Below are 27,478 nucleotides of genomic sequence, written 5' to 3'. Positions count from 1 at the left end.
TTTATTTGTCGAAGTTTGTGTGCGCAAATGGCTGGAAGCGCAACAAGCGTTGACCAACCCAAGCCCAGTATTCAGCGAAGTTTTTTCCAGCAACAATTTTCATTGTAGTTGCTACATACGAGGCGAGGTACGCGAGTGGATTTTTTAACGAAATCAATTTGTGCAATTCACGTAATTTAGCCGAGGAAAGTTTGGCTTTCCAAGTAACTAAATGCTGGAAATGCGCCCTGCAACCCTGCACCCCGAAAATCTGTGTATGTGTGGGTGTGTGTGAGTTTTGTGCATAAAAATTTATTTACTGTTAGCCAAAAGGTCGTGTTACTAAGCGATGTAGGTCAATTCGTTGGCGGGTGGGTTTTATTGGATGGCTGCGAGGCGCTTCACCGTTGATTAGTCGAAAAATTTTCCAACTATTTAATTTTCCGGTTTAAACTTATTTTCAATGCTGCTGCCAAATATTTAACATGCTAAATTAAGTATTAGCGCAATTGTTATTGGAAGCGCACCTGCAGCGGCGGACGTGTAAGCCTCAGTGGCGAGCGGCGAGGTCAGCTTTAGTTTGCGCAGTCCCCCACCCCACTTTCACTCACACAAAAACAAATAATATTCAATATTTGCTGACATTAACACACATACATATGTATATATATACATGTAAATAATATATATATGTATATGCATGCACACATATTCACACATATATATACACATATACAGACGTTTGCTAATAAATCTAGCCACTTGCATCCGGCCCAAAAGCACTCAATGCAGCTGCACATACTAACACACACACATACATACACAGTGAAAACTCATTTATTTAATGGCCAAAGCCGTTTGGAAAATTTATTTGAATTTTTAATTCGCTTTCCGCCACATATTTTGTAATTTTAATAATGTCGAATTGTTTTCGAGTTTTCGACAGGCGAATGGTCGGTCACTTTTGCTGCCTGCTGCATTCTGTTTACATAATAATTTTATGCTAATTATGCGTCGGTGTTTATTCAATTAAACATTTTAAATAATTACAGCTGTTTGGCAAGTGTTGCTTTGCTGTTGTTGCCTTCCCTATACACCGTTTGCAAACATTGCGCCGCGGCATATGCTTCCCATGCTGGCGTAAAGCTAGCGGCCTAAAACCTTGAATTAGCAAAGTGTCTATTGATTTAGTTTAAATGCGTAGAAAATTAAAATAAATAAAGCAATAATGCGAAATGTTTATTGAAATTAAAAGCTCAATGGTAAATGCTGGGAATTTTATTAAGTGCATGTGTGATTTTGGTAAATATTATGTGCGTAAGGCAGTCGGTATTTAACTAAATTCGTGTGGCATTAGAAATCGGGGTTGAAACACACTTATATAAGGGTGTCCGTTATTTTTCGTGTTTCCTGTTTTTCCTTACAGACGCTTCCTCTAACTTGAGTTTCCGTCTTAAAAAAAATCGAAGTAAACTAATTCTTTTTCATGGAATTTTAGTGCAGGGGTATTTTGCCTGGAACTCCCTATCAACTGCAGTTTCAGACTGCCTTACTATTACGTTTTTCAAGACAAGGTTGCTGCCATTAAGATACCGACAGATTTACTGCTCCAGAGTGCTGCCTTCTTCAGAGAAATGACTATGCACACTGATAGCTGGGCCTAGTATTGAGCTCACTGACCAAGCGTTTAGGGCTAGTTAAGGAACGTCTTACGTCTTTATCAATGGCATCCAGTCACTTTGTGATATATACTAGTATGGGAAAGTACTCTAAGATAGATAGACGAGGATTTCACAGCGAACTTAGGCTTATTATGCCTTCTCCAAAAAAACAAAGTCTCACCTAGCCCCAGCATATTGATAAAGTCTATTTGGAAACATGGACCTCCGGGCCTTTATCTTCCGCTTGTAGACTGCTATGCAATCAATTAGCAGGTCTTCTGAATTCTTCTGGTTATCATGCTATACAAAGATCTACTGGTCCTTAGGTATGCCCAGTGGAGGTTCGGATTAATTTGAATTGAAGTTTACGTCACACGGGACGTCAACGGTTTTAGCGAAGTTTAAAAAAAAAACTTGATACGGAATAACTTCGTTTAGTTCCAAGAACTACGAAGCTCTTAGAAATCTAAGACGAGTTCTATATAAGACCAAACAGGAGCATAGAAGAGGGTATCCAGCGTCTTCCTTAAGCCTACTTCCCTGCACTTTCTGCACGTATCGTTGTTACTAATGCTCATCCGGCTGGCATGTCAAACAAGTAAGTTGTGACCTGTCATTAGACCACCAATTTCCTGCCGTCTTTCGATACCGTGTTAGTAAAAAGCATGCGCTTGCACGAGAGCTTGGCTGCAGGATACTGCAGCATTTTCGGAAATTTCATATCGTTTTAAGCGACTTGCCTATTTTCGAATAGCCAATTGGATGGCACTTTTGGCAATCTCATCAACTATTTTTTTTCCGAAACGCCCTTGTATTCTTGAACCAAGTATATAGTATGCAGTCACTTTCCGGCAGCCTACGACATCCACTGCCTTCCTCATTCCAAAAGACAGTCTCTGACGTAATGCGAAGTGAGAGTATTTCCTCAATTGACGCCGGGTTATGGACATATATTTTGTTATTCTTTATGTTGTTTCCTACGTTCTTTACCATGTCATCCTCGAAGGGTCGCCTGAGATCCACCTCTTAACAAGGGTTCCCGACGCCCACTCCATCAGACATTTTTGATCTTTCAGTGTAGATGTTGTAAGCTCCACTAGCGAGTCGCAGGCTCCTATGCCACCCACCTCTTTTGCTGTTAAACCTTCTCTCTCAAATAATGCGTGAATGTTTGTGGACTATTAAATTCATCAATTCCCTGCTTATCGAGCTATGTCTGAAGGCCCTTGTGAAAAGTTCACTTAACGCCGTCAATTTTGCAAATAATTTTTTTTACAGATCTTTCCACTGCAATGTAGATAGGTTGAGTAATCTTTCTACTGCAGCCGTTAGAGTGATTCTTAACGTTTTCGTTATGCAGAGAACAGTGAGCCGCTGTATGCAGTTTGATGTATTTTTGTATGAGATTTTGCTGACAGCGGTCCACGACACTAAAGCACCATAAAGGAAGATTAGCTGGACTACTACTGTGTATCATCAAATGCATGAAGCTTAGTTATAAGCGCCAAGTAGCTCCCAACATATTTTTTCAAACATAGAGGTCACCACTGACCTTTTTCACTCTCTCTACAACATTGTTAACTTAACACCGTTGAAATTCGGGGTTTCCATTTTGTGAATTTATCTTTATAAAGAAATATCGGGAAATAACAGACGCCCTAATATGTAGCTTATTCTAGATATATAGCAGCGCTTAGCGAGATTAGAGTTAATTGAAATGTTTTCAGCCTGAAGTTAATAAAGCTTTTGTATAAACATTCAGCGCTTTATAGCTTGGAGCGAAGCCTTTTCTATAGTTATTAGCAATTAAAACGAACAAAAAGTGAAAATAATATATACATATGTGTGGCATTGAAATGCCATATTAAATTTCACATGAGCACTTTTAACCTTGCGTCTAAAAGTATGCTATTATTTGCAATATAAAGAATGGCGTTTCGATACGTTATTGAGTTAGTTACCTGCTAATGGCATTGATTGGGATACAGGCGTATGAATTGATTGAAAATATAAATGAAAGCTCATTATTGTATTATAAATTAGGAAATAAAGGAAATTTAATTAAATCATATTGAGCTAATTGTAAAAAAAAATAGATGAAAAGGGATTTTTTTATTCGATTTCATTTAATATAACGGAAAGTAATTGAAACTTCACAAAACAGCTACATAAAACAGGAAATAGGTTAACTTCGGCTGCACCGAAGCTATAATGCCCTTCATTGACTTCAGAATTATTTTAGTCGGATATAATTTTGAGAGGGAACTTGCCTTACAAAAAACTTTCGCAAAGTGCAGCCGAATTTGTTTTATTACCAAGGATCTCATTTATAGCCAGAATGGGCACATATTAGCGAGGTTTAAGGAGAGAATAACACATGCAAGGAAAAACCCTAGTGAATAGTTACTTCTAATGTTGCGTATATTGGGTAGTCGCAAAAGTCTTTTCGAATTTTAATCAAACTTCAACTTATTTTTTTTATATTTATAATGAACTTTATTGAACCAAATATGATCCATTTTGATCCATCACTTTTTGCCGTTTTTCCGCTAGAGACATTATTCCATTAGTGTAAAACTGGTTCTGCTTTCTCAGCGAAAAACTGCTACAAGTAATTTTCATAAGTTTCTCTTGAAGCCAACTTTACTCCATTAAGGGAGTTCTGCATTGGCCGAAAAAATAGTAGTCCGATGGTGCAAGGTCAGGGATATATGGTGGATGCATCAAAACTTCCCAACCAAGCTCTCCCAGTTTTTGTCAAGTCATTAAATATGTGTGTGGTCTAGCGTTGTCCTGGCCGTTTTTTTTTCGATTGCTTCCTTCAATCTCATAAGTTGTTGACAGTAAAATGTAGAATCAATCGTTCGACCAGGCTGGAGCAACTCATAGTGGATGATTCCTTTCCAATCCCACCAAACACTCAGCATAACCTTTCGAAGCGTCAATCCTGGCTTTACGACCATTTGTTGAGATTCACCATGCTAGGACCATAATCTTTTTCTCACATTATTGTAGTATTTGATCCACTTTTCGTCGTCCTGTTACCATTCACTTCAAAAATAGTTCGATTTCATTTAGAGAACATTCATGTGGTACCCAAATACCGAGCATCTTTTTGTAGCCAGTCTTTGTTTGAATGGTTCAAAACCATTCGATGACGAATGTTAAGCTCCTTAGCGGTATCATGGCTCCTTTTGACGGTCCTGGTCAATCTTTTCCATAATTTAATCGACTTTTTCAACAAAAGGGCGAACAGAGCGAGGTGCATCTTTCACATCGAAATTTCCAGAACGGAAGCGAGCTAACCATTGTTGTGATACACGAGCTGATACAGCATCGTCTTCGTAAACTTCACAAATCTCATTTGTGGCTTGCGTAGCATTCTTCCCTTTATTATACAAAAATTTAAAAAAAATTGGCGAATTTCTTCATTATTTTCTGTCATTTTTGAACAGCTGTAACTTCTTTTCAACTTCCCCGAATTTTGTTGGTTGAATGAATCTTAAAATCTCACCTTTCCAACACTATATGATATTACATAATGGGATTGGTAGCACTAGAGATATGCGACTGCAACGACAACTGTTGACAAAAAACGAACAGACTTTTTCGACTACACAATATTTTTACTTTTAAATCAGTTAAGATGCATCTCTCAATGGTTGCTTTAAACTCGACGTTTTAGTACTTAATATTCTGCATAAGCCTTGACTGATTCTAGAAATTTTTATTGAATCTTTTGCCTGATATGTCCTCGTAAGAATGCATGCACAAATGTACGTCCCAGATTCATCATTATATGTTTCTTTTCTCACCATACCGTCCGCTCTCTTACTTCTTTCTATGTTTATTTGTACACAAACCGAAATGAGATTAACAAAGTGGGCTCTGTAAGGGAAGTTAGCTCCATCTTTCACTGTCGGTAAAGATAATAGTGAAACCAGAAATTTTATATAATTTGTCTAATTAAAGGATTTTTGGTCTGAGTTCCCTAAAAGACTTATACCTCTACAATAAAGACACCTGCAGAGAGAGAGAGATAGGGTTTAGCGGGTCTGAGTTCAGCTCGGCGAACATACTTACATATTGGATCCTTATTAGTAAACCTGTTCTTCTCTACTCTATGTTGTAAGAAAACTTAATTTGGATATTCATGTCGTAGTCTAGAATCCGGGTCAGGAAATCTGAGTATCTATTTCAGAGAAGGTTGAACTTAAAAACTGGCCAGATTTGAAAGTGCATATCTAGAGAAACCCCAAACTTCTATTTCTACCGTTCCCAAGACCGTCGGGTTTGAATAATTGGAACGGGCTCGAATTCTTATCCGGTCAAGGTTATCAACTCGGCAGAATTCCTCGAAATTTCTTCAGGAATGTTTTCTACCACTACAAAAATAACTTCTATTTCTAAGAAGATTGCGCTTAAAGACAGATCGTGGGCGGAAAAAGAGAATCGGAGCAAGTGCGAAAAATATATGAGGTCTGATTTTTAATTATGCCCTGATTTTAAGATTTTACACCAAATGTAAATATTCACATATACAAAAGTCACAGCGAAGTAAAATTTTTGAATGTCGATTATAACCCAGATTTATGGCGTTTATTCGAAAGCCATACAAATAATGGGCATAACTGTGAAAAATCGCTCGCATTGCTGTCGAAACATTAATTCAACTTAAAAGCAAATTAAAAACCGAACGCACGCACACACATTGTGCAAACTATTATTATACGTATATATGTATATGTGTATGTATGAGTGTGAGTGTTTTGCGAAAAATATATTTCTTTCGACTTTCTGGTTTTTATCAGCGCCTGTCCAGCGCCTCGGATTGTGATTCCTTGCAATCAATTTCGTAAATTACCACTGTGCATTAATTAATTAATACGCACTCATTTACGCATGCAGATACCACAACACCAACAACAACACGCACACAAGCACAGAGGTCGGCTCAAGATATGGCCATAATTCATTTCAATAATTTCTTAAATGCCGAGCTTACAAGCAGCATGCGCTGCATGGTTGCACACACACGCGTCTTTTTTGTGTATGTGTGCGTGAGTATATACTATATACACACACCACCGCAAATTTAAGTATGCAAATAAGAGTATGACAAGTAAACTACTTTCAAAGGAATGACTCGTGTCGAAAGAAAAGTCATGCAATGTTGGCGCCTGAGCGTAATGGACGCTTGAAATTCTCTCAATATTTCACTAGCAGCGACTGGCGGTGGCGTTGCTGACGCTGTAGCTGCTGCGGCGCCGGTATGCGAATGTGTAAATAAACGCCAACAACAATGGCGGCACAAACAAAGTAAATTGCTGCGGCTGACGATTGAAAACAATACCGAAATTGGTGCGAAATGGTCAAACCAACACTGCATAACCGCGACAACAACAACAAAAATAATAACAATAATCAGCGCAACAACAACAGAAACAAAAACAACAATAACCAAATATACAACAAGAATAATAATGTGAGCGACAGAAGTGAAATATCGATTACAACAACAATAACAATTAACGCTGCAACAACAAAAACAACAAAATTTGCAAAAAAAAACAATAACAAAATATCAGTAACAGCAGCAACAACCCAGCCACAGCAACACCGCCAAAAACAAGAACGACAGCAACAACAACAACAATAAAAAACAACAACATCGCTGCAATAATCATGTGCGTAAAGCTGCACATTTAAACGGTTGATCGTTGTGAGTCAATTGCAACAACAACAACTACCAACGAGTACATGCACGCACAACAACAAGCGCAATTGTGGTGGAAACAAAGCTTTATCGATGACTGCGACACTTGAGAAACGCTCGTTGATTGCGACTTTCAACATCCCTGCCGTTATTGTATTATGTATACAAAAGTACCGCACTCACACACACACAGACTTCGCTGGTTGGCGCGGAATGTAAAAATCTTTACAAATGTAAATTTTAAAATAAAAACACGAAAAATTGCACTAATGACAGCAGGACAATTGCGCGCGACACATGGCCGCGCAAGACCGGTGCGGTGGCGGGCGAAATTGGAAACGAAGCCGCCTGTGTGTGCTGGCATTCACGGCAAGAAAGAGGCTTCGTAATTCGGCGTGTGCGTAAGACTGGCAATAAATTCAATTACGGTCCTTTTTTGGCATATAAATAAACGCAACGACCGCAGTAAATATTTGTGTCGGTTGTGTCCGCCGTGGTGGTGGAGGGTAAGGATATAAAAGGTAGTAATAAAAGGAATGTAAAAAATTTAAATGTTACGAAAAACATATAAGTGTAAAATGTATGTATATAAATGACTATATATACTTTCGCACTGAAAATATTGAGTTATATTTCTCGATTTAAACCCTTAGTAAATGATATTTCCAAAAAAAAAAAATACTTTGCTAAGTTGGTAGGACTGTTGTTCAAAATTGAACATGTTCATTGCTTCAAAAAGGCGGAATGTATTAATAAACATATTTACTTAGGTTTGGGCAATTGATTACAAATGCACATGTGCACTTGAAAACAACCCAAACCATGCAACATAAATTATATGGCAACACACACACACACACATGTATTGCATTGTATAGTTGAAAACTGAAACTTGAATATTTAATTAGATAACTAAGACTGAAAAAATAGTATATAAGGTTTACAAATTTAAAAATAAAATTAGAATGAAAGATTTCTCACTTGAATAAGATCTTCATTTTCCCCCCAAAAGTGGTAAGGATCTAAAGAATTTTATTTAAATTTTAATGTTTGATCATACAAATCAAACAGTTTGACTACAAGTCAAACAACTGTTCTGAATTACTATGCCAAATATGAGCGCGATCTGTCAACCAGCTTACTTACAGCAGCCGCTTGAGTCGGAACACCTCAGTAGGGCGTTGCGATTTTTACAAAGGATAAAAATATCGAAGAAGAATGTGTCTCCAATTTTGTATTTCCAGCCAAATTACATGTGCGGAATCATTGTGAATGTTGGAAAAGGCTTTCGGTGATTCAGTTTTATCAAAAACATAAACTTACGAGTGGTACAAAGCCTTCAAAGACTCTTTAACTGATGAAAATATTAGAAAAGTGAAGAATATGGTGTTAGACAATTGTCAGGCAGACAGGAGAGCTCAATATCTTTCCCGAGTCCATTCGAATGATTTTGGTAGATATTTTGGGTATGAAACACGTTCTTGCTCGACTCTTCCCGATAAAGCTGAATTTTTTTCGAAAGGAGTACCATAAATTCCATATTAATGGAGAGCATTATAACTGCCGATGAGACATGGGTTTATGAGCTTGACATCCAAACAAGTCAACAATTATCGGAATGGAACCCGTTTTTAGTCGATCGAAGAGATGAAAACAAATTTGCTGAAGGCTGAAGGCAATCCCAAAAAGTGCTTGTGAAAGATGTTTCGAGGACTGGAAAAATCGTTAGCATAAGTGTATTACTTCTGGTGAGGATTGCTTTGAAGGCGACAGAATAAATATTGATGAATAGTTAAATATTTCGCGTTTTATTTACAATTTCCGGGTATTTTTAGGCACAATATAGAAATATAGAAACTTTTTACTAAAACCTACAAAGCGGGAATTGAACTAGCAACTGATACTAATCAAGATTATGGTATCCGGATATTATATTCCTTTGAATACTAAAATATTAAGCAAAAAAAAAAACGTGAACTTTGGTTGCTTTGAGCAATAATAGTCTTCACAAATACAAAAACTTTCCATGCAAGCATTTGATTCCGATCGTTCTGTTTCTATGGCAGCTATACGCTATAGCTATGTTAGGCGTTTCAATAAATAAGAAACTTTTTGGGGAGAAAATAACGTGATCAGCACTATATCTACAATCTTATAAACTTAGAACTATTTCGAGTATATGCAGATGGAGTCGGACATGACTAAAACGACAGCTTGTCATGCTGACCTTTTATATATATGTTTTATAAGGCCTCCCATGTTTTTTTTTTGAGTGTACAAACATTGTGACAAACATAATATACCCTGTTTATGATATACCACAACTTTTCCTGATAAGTAAGCTTATTAAATATTTTCTGAAAAAACCCGAATGCGCATAATGCCAACATGTGGTAGAAATTAAGTTTTTAAGTTTATTAGTTTTTTTTTTTTGTTTTTTTGAAATTTTTCGAAATAATTACACGGCAGCGCTTCTCAAAATGAACGTGCGGCATACTGCACTTTTTATATATGCCTGTTTTATTTATAGACATACAAATGTACATTTAGTATAGCTTTCTACCTATAACTATTGTTAATTAATGTATTAATACATTTAAATAGTATTTTACAGTTATATTTATTTATAAAAAAATGTTATCGATAACAATAGATAATTATGTATCGGAATTAATCGATATATAATATTCTATATAGTATTTTACAGTTACATTTTTTGATAGAAAAAATTTTATCGAAAATTTTCTATCGGAATTCACCGATAGATAATAATCTAGATAGTATTTTACAGTTATATTTTTTTATAGGAAGTTTTTTATAGATAATAATCTATGCTTGTATATCGAAATTCATCGTTATATAATAGTCCATCGAAATGTATCGTTATGTAATATCGATAATTTTGTACTTTGAGTAAAAGTAGTAGTAGTGCTAAAAGAGATTTCTCTTAAACAAAGGTCTCTTTATATGAATTTATTTTAATACTTCTTGAGAACACTTTCCTTGGTCTGCAAAGGGATTTGTCAGACAGTTTTGCCCGATTTCCTGCTCACTTCATAATTTCTTTCAAAGATCTGAGTAGTTTAAATTTTCACTAACTTGACATTTCATTATTTTAATATCAGATTTAAGATCTTTTAGTTTATCGATGACCACATGTTTGGCATAAGGTCATAATAATTGTAATTCAAACTTCTGTACAGTTCGGTTAATTACAACTTCTTGTGTACTTAATCAGAAATAATTTTTTACATACATATGTATTTATCAATCTTCAGAATTTTTTGCTCGTTCTTTATCTTTCATCGTTTAAGTGTAGAATAAACTCAAAAGCAAACATAAGTATGTATGGTATATATGATTATATAATATCTTCATATAAATGACTTACATAAAAAACTTTATTGCACAAAAGGCTGTTGAAAATTTCACTACTTCAGTTCGCTTACATTTTATGTGCCTTTTACATTTTTGCAAACTTTTGCCCCTGCATGTGGTTGTGTGAGTGCGCGTGTATGTGTGATAACCGCTGCACGCATGCATGTGATGTTTGGCAAATTAAAAGAGCACGAATCGCCAATAAGTTGAGCAATCATAAAAAATATCCGCAATAAATACAAAGGAGTGTAAATAATATTGTCCGCGCAATAAAGGGAAAATCCCAACTAAAGGTTCGATTGCATAACGCTCGGCAGCCATAAGCGTAAAATATCAAAATTAAATTTCATACCCACACATATACACACCCGCGCATACAAGCGAACTGCACATTATTGTAGTCTTTGCTGATATGAAGCTGATAGTCATATTCATTGGAAATTGCATAAAATTTGTGCAACACTCATTGTGCAACCGCTGCGGTGGTCGCCGAAATTGCGGACGAGTTCACTGGGTGCACTGCATACCGGGTGTCAATTATGCAACGGATATACATATATACAATTTATCTTTATAGTGGAGAATTGCATTCAAGTCAAAAGCAAAATGGACATGAATGTGGATGAAAGCAAAATATGGAGGAAAGAACAAAAAGTGCAAGGAAGGAACTGCACTGGACACAACGCTTGCACTGCCTTTTATGCCACAAGGCGCGTAAGAAATTACTTTTATCGGCAAATAAGTGAAAATAAGTGAGACAAATAGGCACAAGACACTGCAACAATGGCCAAGTAGATAGCGTAAGAACATAAATTGTTTGAGAAGTCTTTCTTACTCTCCACTTTATGTGTTTAAGAATGTTTTTAACTTTCCATAAGTGATAATGCCATGAAAACCTTTGATGTCACTTATAAATAGCCGGAGCAGGTTAAAATAAAATCAAATTTTTACTGCATACTTTTGTGCGCCACAGTTGCCTAGAGCAATATTTATGCGGCCGCAGTTTTTAATGCTTTCTGAGAGATTCTAGATTTAGCAAGCAAATTCAGCATGCACTTTTTCCTCCTTGCTGTATATAATTGAGTTTTTGTTTTTGAGAGCTGGGGGTAGTATCGATCCGATTTTATCTATTTTTCTCAATACTACATACTATTAATATGCCACATACTAATAAAATGCTTTCTGAGATTCCTTCAGGTACCTCACATACCATCACCAATAATATGGAGTAAAACCCCCGCAACCCTGCAAGGAGCCGTTGACCACTCTGGTCCTGCTTTTTGCTGCGTAGCAAGATTGCTGCGAATTTCTGGCTAATCCCCCAGTTTGATTCGCTCTCCAGCATGACGCTGACTATATCATATTGTTCGCGTTTATTGGGCCAACCTGGTTCTACGGCGGTGCGTTCTCGTTGCCAACGCACACATTCAAAGAATGTTTGTTTAGCACCGTCTTCTGTCGCGTCATTGCACACGCATGACGGCTCTTCGACTTTTCGCACTCTGTGTAGGTAGGTACTTTTTGAAGTATCCGTGACCGGATAATAGCTCGATTGTGTAAAAATCCAGCTTGTCCATAAGTCTAGATCTTTTATTGGCCTGACCGTCCATCTGCCGTGCCTTTATTCTCCAATTTTTGTTGCCGTATTTTTATTGTATCGATCTTTTATATTCTATTGCGCTCTTGTTATTATCATATGATTTATTTAGCTCCCACAGTTTTTTCCTTTTGCATGCTGGAAGGTCAATTGGGGCATTACAGCTATAACTAATATTGCATCGCCTGACACTGTTCGGTAGGCTGACGCAACTCTGAGGGCTGCGGGGTGGCGCACTCTGGCCACTACTTTATGCCGGGTTTCCTTTTTAAGCACGTCTGCGCAGATCTTAGCTTCGTATAATAAGACGCTGATTGTCGTCGACATTAGGAACTTTCTCTTTTCCTGGCTGTGGGCTCTTATTTTGACCATTATTTGGCTCAGTTGGGAGGTGATCTTCGCTGTCTTTCCGGTGACATGCTACATTTGTACCCAGAAGGTTTAGTAATTTAGGAGATATGTATGTACATTAAACTTATTTGAGGGCGAGACCACGCTCACAGATGCACCTTGTTTCTGCGATTCGCTGTTCTATATCTTTGTTTGATGCTTAGTAATGGTACTTTATGGGTTCATCAACCATTTTTGGTTCATCCGTGTAGATGTTGAAAGTTCCGCTGGAGGTTGCGAGTCCCTGCGTCTTGACTTTGAATGTGAATTTGAACCTTCTTTCCCTATTTTATCCACCAGCATCTCGCTTATCGAGCCCGAAAGCCTTTATGGAGAATAAACCCAACACAGCCTGTCTTGCAGCTGATTTCGCTGCAGAGCTGTCCACTAAAGTGCTAGTTGATGGTAGTTTGAGTAACATTTCAGGTGCAGCTGTTGGAGTGGTTCTTAGTACTTCCATTATGGAGAGTGCAGCGAGCCGCTGTATCTGTTCCAACGTTGTTTTGTATGAGATTTTGCTGACAGGAAAATTCGTTTGACTGCCTCTGTGTAACAGCTAAGCATAAGGACATGTAGACCCCAGTATTTTCTTACATGCGTAGAGAGCCCCACTGTTCTATTATATTAATTCTATTCAATTGAACCTCGGGGAATTTCATGATGGGATCTTGTACCTCCTTTCTACGGAAATTTACTTCTAGGTTCCCGATATTGCTCATAGGTGTATGACTTTTAGAGCGCTTTCACCACTCTGGGTGCTCTTTCTTCAAATATTCCTAGAGGCTCATTAGCTATAACTGACCACAATAGAGGCGATAGTACACCGCCAGAAGACTACTTGTTCCCGTTAAGCTGAGCGACCTGCATCGGTCCTGCAGCTTATTAGAGTTCTTATCCATGCTATGATGGCGGGCGCTATCCCGGTTGCTTCTAAACTTTAACCATTCCGCCAGTGGATACATGACTAAGTGCTCTATTTATTTCTTCAAAAAAGACGCCTAGGGTATATTTTTTATGCTCTAGAGCTCTATATTTAAGGTTAACGAGTGAAGTGGAGTCTCAGTGGCTCTATGCTTCGTGTAAGCGTATTGAGCTTTCGATACTCGCTTCCAATAAAACGGGTCTAGTGATAAAATCGAAATGGAAATTTAGTAACGGTATCATCCGCCTATGCAATTAACACAATAAAAGTTGAATGCATCAATTTTATATTGACAGTTGTACAATAATAGCGCCAATCAAGAAAAATATGTATGTCAACGCATAACTAAAGCATCGAGAGCCACATAACCAAATAAAATAGCCGTGCGCTTATAGCGATATGTAAGGCAGTGGGCAGCAACAGCGGCAAAGCCAAAAGCGAAACACCAATAACTTTTACATAATCATTAAGTATAAAGCAGAAGTAAAGTAATATACGCGAAGCTGTGAAGAGATAAAAGCTAGGCGCAGCGGGCCACAAAGAAAGTGGAAGCTGTGTGACTAGAAAACTGAAATACACCACACTACAAGCGAATTGGGCACGCCAGCTGGCAGATGAAGCAAACTAGTTGCGAACGAAAGCAAAAGTTGTTGACATAAAAACTAAAAAAAACGAAAAATTAAATGAAAAACAAGAAATTGGGCAGCGCATGCGCCAATGCGGCACTTGATGTTGCCATTGGCAGCTTTGGCAGTGAATGAGTGCGACAGCGTGACAAGCAGGCTAATCGATATGCGGTTACAAGTACTTTACGGATATATATATTTTATATACATACATACATGTATGTATATATAAGTTTTTTTAGTAAATATATATTTATATCATATATATATATTACATAGTATTATACATATAATATTGGGTAGTCGAAAAAGTCTTTACGTATTTTGATGAACTGATGAAAGTTTTATTATACACTGATGGAATAATGTCTCTAGTGGAGAGATGGCAAAAGCTGGTCGACCAAAATAGCAAATATTTTTTATTTATTTATTAGTATAAACATAAAAAAATAAAGTGAAGTGTGGTTAGAAATACGAAAAGACTTTTTCGACTATCCAATATAAATGGCATATTTCATCTTTGGCTGTTTATCACTGGCTGGCAACTGTTAATAGCCGGTTTGGGTATGTGTGTATGCTCGCATTTGGCCACGAACTTTTTGCCTCTACACCGCAAGAGCCGCGCGCTTGCCTTCGGCCAGTCCCAAAATAACGCGCACGCCAGACAAATATGCGTTCGATAAATAATATTAGTGGCAATCGCATTACATAAACGGAAGCGCAAGAAAAATTTAAAAAAAAAAAAGACGTTAGTGTTGTTGTTGTTGCAATGGCTAATACTTTCTTTTGGCTGCCAAAACTCATATAGACGCGCACGCACACGCTTGGTAAGCGCGACTAAAGCATAAATAACTTTTATTGCTTTATTATCGCTTCACTTTTCAGCGGCGCTATGATTTATCGACCGTCAGTCGGTGGCGTTGCATGATTTGTTGCATGGTAATATGTTATTCGCACACGCTTTTTGGCGTTCGTTTGTATTTTGCGGCGCATTTGCATGCGTTCACCGTGCTATTGACCATGGCCGAAAGTGCAAAAAGTTCGCAAGAAAAAATTTACATAATTTTAAGTCATGCCAAAGTTAATTAATTTGTTAAAATTTTTGAAAAATATTATATTATTTTCTTTTCTTGTTTTTGTTTTTTTATTATTTTTTCTTGTTTTCTTTAAGCGCTCATTAAGCACCCGTTATTGTGGCATTCGCTGCTATTTATAACTAAAATCATTTTATTTTCTTTTTCCTAGCCACCGACTGTCCGACCGCCCGCGCGCCTGGCAGCCGCATGCGCTAATCGCTCTGACAAGTTTGCCATCATAATTAACCGCATGCCGCTTAAGCGTGTGTCGCTTTTTAGACGCAAACTTTGCATAATTAACCGGTTCTACATATTTACCAGTTTTTTACTACACTTGTTGTTGCATTTGTTGTGCTAGTAGTTGTCATTCGATTGGCATTAAGTTTCGTTTTCAGCTCATCTGCAATAATACTTCTCCATTTCAAAGCCATTATTGCTGCGGTTGTTGTTGTTATTATTTTTGTTGTTGTTGCTGTCTAATTTGCATTACAGCCATGGCGAGCGTGTTCTTTACGTAGGCATTTTGCATTATTCAACACCCGCCGGTTAGCATCCGCATCTGTTCAAGAGAAATAACTCGAAAAGACTTGCGTAAATTCGTATATACTCGTATATACTCGTGTGTGTTGGTTTTTCTTTGTAAAATTATCGCATAAATGTTCCTTGTAAAACTTGTTTTGCCATAACCATTTGACATTCAGAAATAAAGTTGCTCAGCGCCATGGTGTGGCCAGTATTTGTATAACGGCTGCTGAGATTGAAGAATTTCGCAATCTCAACAAATTGCTGACATATTCTTCATTAAAAGCGGCTTAAAGTCTTTGAGGTTTTGCTAAATATGATAGACTTAACGTTTCTACCAATTGCAATTTTAAAATTTTTGGAAATTATGTGACCATTAATAAAGAAAAGAATAATCCTAAGTAATGTACAAAATCTGGTAAGCCAAAGAGCTATTCATAGACCAGTTTTGGTTCTTTGCGATGAGAAGTTGTCATCCCTTAGGATACCTGCGCTTGACACGAATCCTAACAGATTCTGTGGCGTCACTATCGATACCTCTTCAAGTCTATCATACCGTGGGGACTCCATATGTTTACAGCGTAGTCTTGTCAACGCGGTACAAGTCAACAAGATATTCCATTATTTCCCTGGTGCCTTGCTCTAAACATTTTTTTTACTATTCTTCTATCCAGATCGTCGTATAGACCATGAATGGGTTTCCCAATGTTGATCACGTTTTCGGATGTTAGCCGTACACCATTCTTGGCAATCTCGTCCATTATTTCTTTGCTCTCGATGATCGAGAAGTGAAGTTGCTTGTTTCTGGCGAAACTTTTCACAGCGGCTTTGCTTTCCAAGACACTTTTGGCTGATGTGCGATACGAGGCTGATATGCGATATACGTACTGCCTTGATTGCTGCTTGGCTGTTTACGTAGATGTTAACTCTGGAATTGCCAGCATGTGCATTAGATGTTAGCTCCGTGGCTTACGCAGTAGCAAAAAACCTCAGCAACTTAAAAGGCTGCCTTATGCCTAACCCTAGATAGTCTGTCCCCGCACCAACTCCATCGTCCATTTTCGAGCCATCCGAATCCACCTTTGTTTACTTTGAACCTTCTTTCCCAGTTGAAAAGTGAGATCGTGTAGTCGGTGTTTGTCAAACCGTCATTACCCACCGAGCTAGGATATAATGTAAATTCTCTTGCAGCCAGTAGTCATTCCACCGATTTTGCTGCGCAATTTTTATCAAAGAGGTCTATAGATGGCAGGTTTAGTTTCAGTTCAAGAGCCGGCGTTGGAGTTATTCTGAAAGCTCCCGTTATGCACTGCATAGCGAGCCTCTGAACCCTCTCCATTGGCTTCCGGTAGGTGGATTTCCGTACACCTGTGCACCATACTACTGCACCTTAAAGCAGAATTGGTTTTACGATAGCTGTGTAGCACCAGTGCATGAGAGAGGAATACAGCCGCAGGTTATGCCGAGCATCTGCTTACATACATATAAAGCTTTACTAGCTTTCTTCACTCTTTCTTCCACGTTGTGCTTCCACAGCAGTTTGCTGTCCGAGACTAACCCAAGGTACTTGGTGCGGTCCTTTAGAGAGAGTTGTATCCCATTTATCGAAGGGACCCTAAGTCCTTTCCTTAAATATAATTCATGGCAATAAGTAGATGTTTTATTGGAGTACTTCTTATTTAAGCACGTTTCAATATTTTTCGTAATTTGACTCATATCAGCTATGGATTTTCGAAATGTAGTTATTCGAATGCTTCTACGGCTTTACTAATAAACTGCTGGGGTTAGTTCACTCTTTATTAAAAAAAGGGAAAATTTCATTTGCAACCACCAAGGGAACACTCGCTACTAGTGAATACATATATGTGAAGAAGCTTCAAAGATTTCGCTAATTTTCTAATTCCAGCTTGGCGAAGGTAGTTTAGAAGATAAACTACTTTGAAAGTAACATTGCGAAAAAGAATAAATATTGGATATTGTCAACCCCAAACATAAAAAAAATATCTACAAAGTGTGAGCTAAAGACACACCGTACATCATTTGGAATACTGAACTAGCATTTGCATAGATGTTTTATGTAGGTTACGGTTGGTTAAGTGACTGGGATATTAACATGAAATGATCCTTTCTTGTTGGATTTTAGTTTTGGTAATTGAAAATAGTCAAATAGAGTTTTTAACCGTATCTAATCACACAGATAACACTTCCTAAGTAAAATGTGGAAAAATTTCTTGAACTTTTCTTTTGGACGACCTGGTCTTTGGTCGTGATTTAAATTCTTATGACGATTTTTAAATCATGTGAAACAAGTACAAACTTGAGTACGGCTCATAAAATGATCACTCTGTTGTTGTTGTTGTAACGGCAGAAAATATTCTTGAAGTAATTTTGAGGAATAGCGCCGAATTGACAGTCTTGGCTGGATAAAAATCCAGATCCATTTTGAGTTCATAGAGCCGACTGTCGTGGGAACGGTATGAAGTTCAGTTACACACTGTGGTGTAGGCAATTACCTCAAGATCACACGAAGAGAGTATAGGATTTCAATTTGAATAAATATACCGTCTAAAATCTATGAAGAACCTATAGATTGTGTGCTCTGAGAGGGTATTAGAAATGAAAAGGGTTGTAGACAACATTGTTGCGATAACTAGTGTCTGAGTTAAAGTAGATGATGTAATGCCTAGACATTCCCAAACATAAGACCACATGCAGGTATACACATATTAATTCCATTTAATCTTTTTTTTTGTAAAAACAACTACAAAAACTTGCTATCAGTTAAATCGGAATACCCTGTATTATACGAAAAGTAGCGAATTATTGTTAATATTCTGCATATTAGTAGTTTGTAGCTTGTGTGGTTAAAACCGCCAGTCTAAGAGGTTCAGCAATAAGAAAATTCCACAGTTACATAAAATCGATAATTATATATTAGACAAGATAATAAATGGCGACATTGACACTGAAACTGCTGCAATTGATATAAGCCAGCCATTTGATATTCAATTCAAGGAATTGACCTTGCCACAGTTTTTCTATGAGTGCAACTTGTTGCAAGTCTGATGTGTAAGTGACACTAAATGACTTAAGCAAACGATTTTAGCGGGTTCAATGGAGTAGGAAGTCCATGCAGTCTATATTTTGTAGTATATTTTTATATACTACATGGCCAAGGACGTCGAGTAAGTCAGATATAAGTACCAAAACGCTCAGCTGACAACTAAACATTAACATTAACACAACATTACATACTGTGAGGAAATGTCAGGCGACCAATGGTCATATTGTTGGCATTAAACACATGTAACGAAGAAATAAATAAATGTCATGCAGTAATAAAAAAAACTCAGCGATATGCAAATGAGACGTGAAGTACAATGCGGATATATGTAGCAAATTTGGACCCAAGCTTTCAGCTAATAATACTCATAGTTCGATATTTACGCGCTGTGAAAACAACGGAATTCAACATTGATAACAGAAAGAGTCGGTAAAATATATCATATCGTATGTATAAGAGTGATAGTGTGAGCCTGAGTGAAAACTCTCCGAGCACAAGTGTTACCTAATTTCTGTGGGGCACGGCAAGCAGACAAAAGCTATGTGGAAAATAAAAGAGGTGGGGGAAACTACAAAAAGTAAAGATAAGCTGACGACAAATGAAAAAATAACACAAAGCAAATCAAGAAATACCAGTCATACCACATCAGCAACAAAGTCGCTGCAACAAAGAGTTCACGTCCATGCGGCAATACCCCGCGTTAAGAGGCTGGAGTTAGTTTGAAAGTCGCCGCGTGTTTTATTTATTACAAGAAAATAAATAATAATAATAACAATAAAAATCACAAAAAGAAAAAAATCTTAGAAAATGAAAGTATAAATAACACAAAAACTAAAGCATTAGAAAAAAGCTGCCGACCGTCGGCGTTAAGCAAAATCGAAACAAAACAAAAAGTAAGGAAATCTATGGAAAAACGCAACGTAGACAATTTGTTGCATTCCACACATGCGGAACTCGTTCAATACGTCATGCAGTTACCGTAGTGTGCTGTATGAGGTTTACTATTTATACCACTATTAATATTAGTTTATGTTTTTTAAATAATTTTTATTTTATTTTTGCTATTTGAACATAATTTGTTTGAATTAAGTTGATGAAATTAATTTGTTTGATTAATTGAAATTAAATTAAGGAATTAATTTTTAAATACAATAATTAAATTTCAAATTAATTTCATTTTAATTAAATTAAATTTCTCATTTTAATTGAATCAATTTGAAATTAATTAGGACAACTGAAATTAATTAATTTAAAAATTATTAAATATATTAATTAATTTTTTAATTTATTTTAATTAATTAATTAATTTAATAATTATAAGTAAAAATTAATTTATTCGATTTTAATTTGATTAATTAGAAATTAATATATTTAAAATTTTAAAACTAAAATTAAAATTGATTTTAAAAATTTAAAGACTAAATTAATGAATTATCTAATAATTAATTTGAAATTAATTAATTTTGTTTATTTCCATCACTTTTTTAAATATTTTTTATTAAAACAAAGTCCCTTTTATTTATATGCAATTAACTTAAATCAATTTAGATTCAATTCCATGAATATAAATTATTTAATTTTGTCTTGATTTAATCTCAAATTAGTAAAATAGTTAAATACTTTTTGCTTTAATATAATTTGGTTATTATTTATATTTTTTTTCAATTCAACATAATTTTTTACCGTTATTTGTAAAGAGAATTATATTCAATTCGATTTTAGTTTGATTAATTTTTCATGATCTAACAAATATTTAATTGAAATAATTAAAATTTTTAATCATATTTTGTTTTGTTTTTGTTAAATTATAATAATAAAAAATTAAGTCATTAAATTGTATTTAATTAAAGTTAATTTAGAAAATATTGAGCTCAAAAAAAATATTTGAAATTTAAATTTTTATTTCATTTACTTTAGTTCTATTTAATTTGATTTAATTTAAATTAAAATAAATTTTATTTGGTTTAATTTTAACTGATTCAAGTTAATCTAAGCTAATTCAAATTAATTTAATTATAATAACACATTAGCATTAAATTTATTTTCATTTTTATATGCAAATTACATAAAATTAAATTTAACTAAATATTTTATTAATCGCGGTGAAAATTAATTTTAAAAATTTATATATTTTAAGCTACATTTAATTAATTTTTGTAATCTAAATATGTATTTATTCATTAAATTTTAATTTAATTAAATTATAACTTTTAATTTTATTACACAATTTAATTAATGTTTGTCTTAGTTTGGGTTTAGTTTAACTTCAAATTAGTTGTCATTTATTTTAAATTTATTTAATTTAATTTTATTTAATACATAATTATGTCATATTTTATTAATTTCAATTTGGAAATAATTTGAATAAATTTATAATTTTGAATTATAATTTAACCCCTTGTTATACACTACATTTTTATTAAATTAAATTACAAACTATATTTAAATTGTTTTGATTTTAGCTCGACTTTTAATTAAGTTACTTTTAATTTAAATTTGTTTAATTTCATGTTAGCGAATTTAATTTAGTTTACTTTTTATAGTAATTAGTTATGATTCTCTATCATTTCATTATTTAAATTAATTTAATTAATTATTAATTAGAAAGATTTAAATATGCATTATTTTTGTATTAATTTATTTAAAATTATATTGTTTTTAATGAAGTGAAATTTTTTTAAATTTAATTACTAAATTTTTCCAGTATATTCATTAATGTTTTATGATTTCATATTAATTTCATTAAATTCAAAATTCTTAAAAAAATATATCCGTAATAATGTTGCTTTATTTTATTAAAATTTAATTTATTTCATTTTTTTTTATTTTTGATAACTGATTATTTTTCATAAATTACATATTGTTTCATTTCTTTTTATCTAATTTTTTTATTTTAAATAATTTTATAATTTAAAATAAGTTAATTAAATTAATTTAATTTAAATTTTTTTCTATTATTTAATTTAAATTAATTTAATTTATTTTAATTTAATTTAATTTATATTTATATATCATTCCTTTATTTCACTTTATCTGTATATAGACTGGTATTTAACAGTTATTCAACTTACCAGCTGCGAAGGAAGAAAGTGCCAACAAAGCACTTAACGCCAGAGTTAAGTCCATCGTACGTTTATGCATTTTATTTTTAAACCGAAAACAAGCGATATCTATGCAAAGATACTTCTTTTGTTAGTGTGTATTCTAACAACCGCTTAAATGCGATTGAAAAGCGTTTAACACCAAATTAATTCAACTATTAGGTCCTCTCTCGCTCTTCTTCCTCTTGATCCACGCACTAACAGCCACTACCGTAACCACAGCGACGATACTTCCCGAACGAATGTAGACCGTCAACTGAACGTCGTTGTCTTCGTAGAAATTGCAAGAAGCAACTGAAGAAATTCACCGATGAAGCTTTCGAAAAGCTCGAGTGCCGCCTATTTCCACTCAATTCACTTTTAAGCCACAACTACGGCTTAACGTGGTCCAAAAGCCGCCGGCGAGCAGTTTAGCCAGTTTTGTGGCATTGTTGTATGAGTTGAGCACTCGCGGCAGATCAGTTGGGCATGCCGGTACGTTTGAGTGAGGCGCGCATGCGCTTTGCTTTGTACTTGTTTCGAGCGCTTCTTTGCGGCTTCGAGGTAATTCATATGATTTTTATTGGATCTGTCGCGTGTAACTCTTATAGTTTTATTATTTGCTGTGTGTGTTTTTTCTTTTTGTTGGCCCGACGTGACTTTTTATTTGCCCTTCCTGCATTCGTTTGGCATTTCTGCTGGGTGTGTATAAGTTATGAATATGGTAATAAGGCGCTTTAAAGCCACCGGCTGGCGAGTTTCTAGTCAATTGTCGAAGCACAACAGGTTGGGTGTGTGAACAAATAGTTTTCGGTTAAATAACTATTGTACCATATGATAAATAAAAATAAGAGTCTTCACAGGCAAGCGTATCTTCACAAGCTTTGCTTGAATTATAACAAAATATTTCATGATATTTGAAATGCACATCACATATACATACAATTTATCATCGTGGCTTTTGGTAAATTTAAGTGCAATGACACTTAAGAATAAATAAGATTTAGTGATATAATAGACAAGAATAGAAATATTGTTCAACTGCATTCCCAAAAATTATAAAAAGTTGACTTTTAAAAGATTTTCAGACAAATGGGTTAGTTGGCTCGTCACATTGTATTTCTCTGATATTGGGGGTGTAAAAATTCATAAAAAAGTTTAATACAACTTGGAGAATCAAAAGTAGTTGTCTAAAGAAATATGTCAAGGCAAATAGTCGCGTGTCCTCAATGTCACTTCGTAAAAAATATATTTTTCGAAAAGTCTACATACAATAGTTACTTTTGAATATAAGTTAATTGCTTTCTTTTAGCGTTTACAAAAATTCGAAAAGAGGACAATTTTAGTTCTTCCTCAACGAGCTTGCTGTACTGAGTTTGAGCTATCTTCTCTTGTAAATAAAGTGAAAACAAGCAGATAACTCTTCAACTGAATTCAATACTTGTAAAGAGACAAACGACTACACATAATCGTACGGTGTAAAATCGAGCGATCTTGGACATCGCATCACTGGCTAAGGACGACCATTAATAAATTGGTTCTATCGTTGGGTGTATGGCATACAGCGACATAATGCTGGAACCAAAGGTCGACGAATCAAAATCCACTTATTCAGGCACCAAAAAGTTATTATGGTATCCTCTGCCCATGGAGCACACCAAACCGCGACTATTTGAGGAAGAAATTGAAACTTTTGGAATAACAACACTCCAAATGCGAAAATTTTGTTTCAACTAAAAGTGAACCAAATCACTGAAAAACGTTTTGTTGTGAAAATCGGAATAGGTGGCTATTTTATTTTAGGACCTCATCGAAGGCGGATGGTTTCATTCGGGTCTTCTTGAATACTCTGCTCCACTGTGGCAATAACGCCTTCGGTGCGCATTGTACGGCGTCTCTGAGGGTGCGTATTATCTACTAGTGTAAACGTGGTAGGTTTCACCACTCTTAAAGGCTTGATAAATCGGTAGGTTAAGTTAGGCTGGATGGCTCATCCCTTAAAATACAGGGGGATCACTTATACACACACTTAAACAGCTACTAATATACAGTCCTTCAGTATAGTCACATAAAATGTCTGCCTTGAATCTATCAGAAATTTGCTGTCGTGCTGCCTGTCCAACTATACGATTGACTCTCCATTGAAAATTCGCTATAAAATCTAGATGTCACAATACCAAATATAGTTACGTACAAAACTAATAAACTTGCAACTTTTGGAATATGCCACCCAGCTTTTATATTTAGCAAATATCAAATTTGAGGTATTTCTTGGTTATGTGAGGTGTGTTAGAAGAAATAGGCTTTTTAATTTAAATTTCGCACGGAAACCCATTTCATTTTGAAAAATCATTTGGGTCTAAGAAAAATGAAGGCACGATTGGTACCAAAATCACAAATAGTAAAAAGTCACGTCAAAACTCAAGATTATGTTAACAGTTTTCTTCGATTATCGAGGTGTGGTGCACTCCGAGTTCCTTCCGACCGGCCAAACTGTCAACGAGGAATACTATTCGCGAGTTATGCGTCGTTTGTGCAAAGCTATTCGTAAAAAGAGGTAGGAATTATGGGGCGACAACTCTTGATATTTGCATCACGATAATGTACCGTCGCAAACTTCATTGATTTCGCAAACTCAAACGCTCCGGAGAAACAGTTTTGAGTCAATTGATGACATTAAACGACGCGTATTAGGCGCAATTCCGGAAATTGACTTTAACAACTATTTCGAAGATTGGAAAAAACATTGGCTCAAGTGTATTTATCAATATTTATTTTGTCGCTTTCAAAGTTTCAAAGTAATCCCCAGCAGATGTAATATACTTATGCCAACGATTTTTCCAGTCCTCTAAACACTTTTCATAAGTACTTTTTGGGATGGAGCTAAAGCTTCAGCGAATTTTGTTTTATCTCTTCGATCAAATGAAAACGGGTTCCCCAAAGCGGCAATTTCAGTTTAGGGAACTAACAAAAATCACACAGAGCCAAAACTTGTGAATACGGTTGTTGTTCGATGGCATTTATTGAGTTTTTCTCCTTAAATTCAGTCACAACTATCATTCATGTAAATTTAATGAATGGTTTTTCCACAAATCTGGCCACTTTCGACGGATGCTCTTACGCAAACGCCTCAATAAGGCCATCTTCCATCCGGAACAAATTCATGATGCACCAATTTTCGAATATCGAAAAAAACAATGAGCATCACCTTGATTTTTGAGCGGCTTTGTAGTGGTTTTTTGGTTTCGGTTCGTTGTTCGTAAATCCGTGTTTCATCGGAAATTATAATGCTCTCCATGAATTTGGGATCGGAATTCGCACGATCAAGCATGTCCAAAGAGACATATTTACGGTAACCGTTTTGAACAATCCCAGCAAGAACGCATTTAATACCCGAAATATCCACGAAAAGCATTCGAACGGACTCGCAAAGATGTTGAGGTCTTTTTTCATCTCTCTAGCTCTTGCATGGCGATTTTCAAGCACCATTAATTAAGGACAGTCCTACGAACTTAGCAAAATACATTTTTTTTTTGAATTATCGTTCGCCAGAGGAATTTAATTACAATTTCTATTTTTTTGGTACAATGTATATATGAAGGGTCGCCGACTATTCCTTCGGGCGTTACAAACATCGTGGCAAACTTAATATACCTCATTTAGGCTATAAAAGGGGATGAAGCTAAATTGTCTCAAAGCATCTTTTCGCTTGCAATTTTATTCAAATTCTTTTAGCAAAAGACAGTATCTTATTAGTTAAGTAATTTTGTTTAAAAAATTGAATAATAAATGAAAGACATTTTGCTTAATATTTAGCTACAATAACATTCATTAGAATGAAAATAATTGAATATAAATTTATCAATATAAATAAAATAATTTTGTTTTTATTTTTCACTGAAAGCTGGCATAAAAAATAATCGCCAATAATGCGACAAGTCCGGTTCGGAGGAGCAAACATGTACTCGCATACAGAGTTTTTTTAGTGCATTTATTATCATGGATTCATATGCAGGTATGTGTTAAAATACTATTGATACATACATTATTTTCTACAAAACGAGCATTTGCTATAGAGTACAACTCGTTTTTTCCGACTAACTGGTTAAAGATGAACCGAACGAGTATTAAAATCATACATACAAACACACTATTTTGATGTGCTTAAGTGTGTCAGTTTATGAGCAAATATAAACAAATATTACCCAGAAATTTGATCCAGAGTTCGCCTTAAGAGGACCTCCAAACTACTTGCAGTTAGCAAAGTCAATCGCGCCGCACCGGAAGCTATTGTCGGATGGTCTTTGCCAAAGCTGTATGAAGAAGGTGAGATGGAATGATCGCTTCATTTTCTCCTTAATTGCCCAGCTTCTGCTAGACTGAAGCTGAAATATCTCCGCAGACAAAACTTTAGAAAATATAGCAAAATGGCTGGGATTGATATTGAGCGCCTTTAAAAGTTTGTGGTGAGCTCAAAATGCTTCGTCTATGTCTTCTATGAGGTGATGCACTTTAAGAAGATTTTACATAACACAAAGGTGTTCAAGTGAGATCCATATATTTTTGGATCAACCCTGCCACCTAACTTAACCTGACCTTTTTATACAAGAAATGTATAAAATATATAGTAATCAGACCATTTGTCTCCTGATAATCAGTGCAGCAAATCCAAATAAACTGTTCCGAGAAAAAAGTCTTTGAAGGTAAGCTAATGGTACTGCTTCAACTGAGCTGTTACACTTCAGAAGGCTATAACCCAAAAGGTATTTCAGATATCGATTTTAGTATGAATTTCCTATCTTTTTTTAATTTTAAAATAGATGTTCTCCTTTGTGACCACAAGCTTGAGTATGCTTCTTATACCCTTATATTAAGTATACCATGAAAATTGTAAAACCCAAAAGGAAATGGCGGAGATCTTATTGAGTCGATTAAGTCAAGTTCGTCAGTCTCTTCGTTTGTCTGTATATACGCGAACTAGTCCTTCAGTGTTTAAAATATCGATCTGATATTTAGTAAGTAGCTGCTCATTTGGCATAGTCGTCAGTAAATGTTATATTTCGAAGTGGTCGGACAACAGGGAGATGGGTGTCGGATGTGAAGCGTTAGATGGACATTCAAAGAGTTGATTAGAGTCATCGGGGCACCCGTAGCATGTTGGACATATATTTAGTAGTCAGTGTCGATTGTGGATAAGTTGGGGTTTAACTTGCTACATTAATCAGAACGAAGCTGCGCGAGGGTCACTCTTGATTTTCTCTGCAACTTGAGCTCTACGTCTGCCATGGATTGTGGTTTGACCATTCATTGAGAGGGAGTCGGTGAAGGTGTTTATTGCTGCACTGTGAATGGCGGTCAGTGCATGTATGAAGTTAGTTGTGTCCGAAGTCGTCGACGTAGTTTAGGAAGGACCTTTTAATGTTCCTAGGAGGCAGTTCCGCTTAAAGCATTCGACTGCAAGGCCGGT

At 35.5% G+C, this 27,478-nt stretch overlaps 1 protein-coding gene across 1 annotated transcript in view; it reads right to left on the bottom strand.

Annotated features, from left to right (window-relative positions):
• LOC126758407 (chitin deacetylase 1) overlaps positions 1-22,283 on the bottom strand; it is a 104,959-nt gene extending 82,676 nt beyond the window's left edge. Inside the window, exon 1 of the mRNA XM_050472666.1 lies at positions 22,003-22,283. Within this exon, the coding sequence (XP_050328623.1) occupies positions 22,003-22,072 (70 nt within the window). The 5' untranslated portion in view covers positions 22,073-22,283. The remainder of the gene's footprint in view (positions 1-22,002) is intronic.
• Between the last annotated feature and the right edge of the window lie 5,195 nt (positions 22,284-27,478).

Source organism: Bactrocera neohumeralis, chromosome 5, assembly GCF_024586455.1.
Source record: "Bactrocera neohumeralis isolate Rockhampton chromosome 5, APGP_CSIRO_Bneo_wtdbg2-racon-allhic-juicebox.fasta_v2, whole genome shotgun sequence".
Taxonomy (NCBI): Eukaryota; Metazoa; Arthropoda; class Insecta; order Diptera; family Tephritidae; genus Bactrocera; species Bactrocera neohumeralis.
This window is presented reverse-complemented; position numbering and strand designations above follow the sequence as displayed.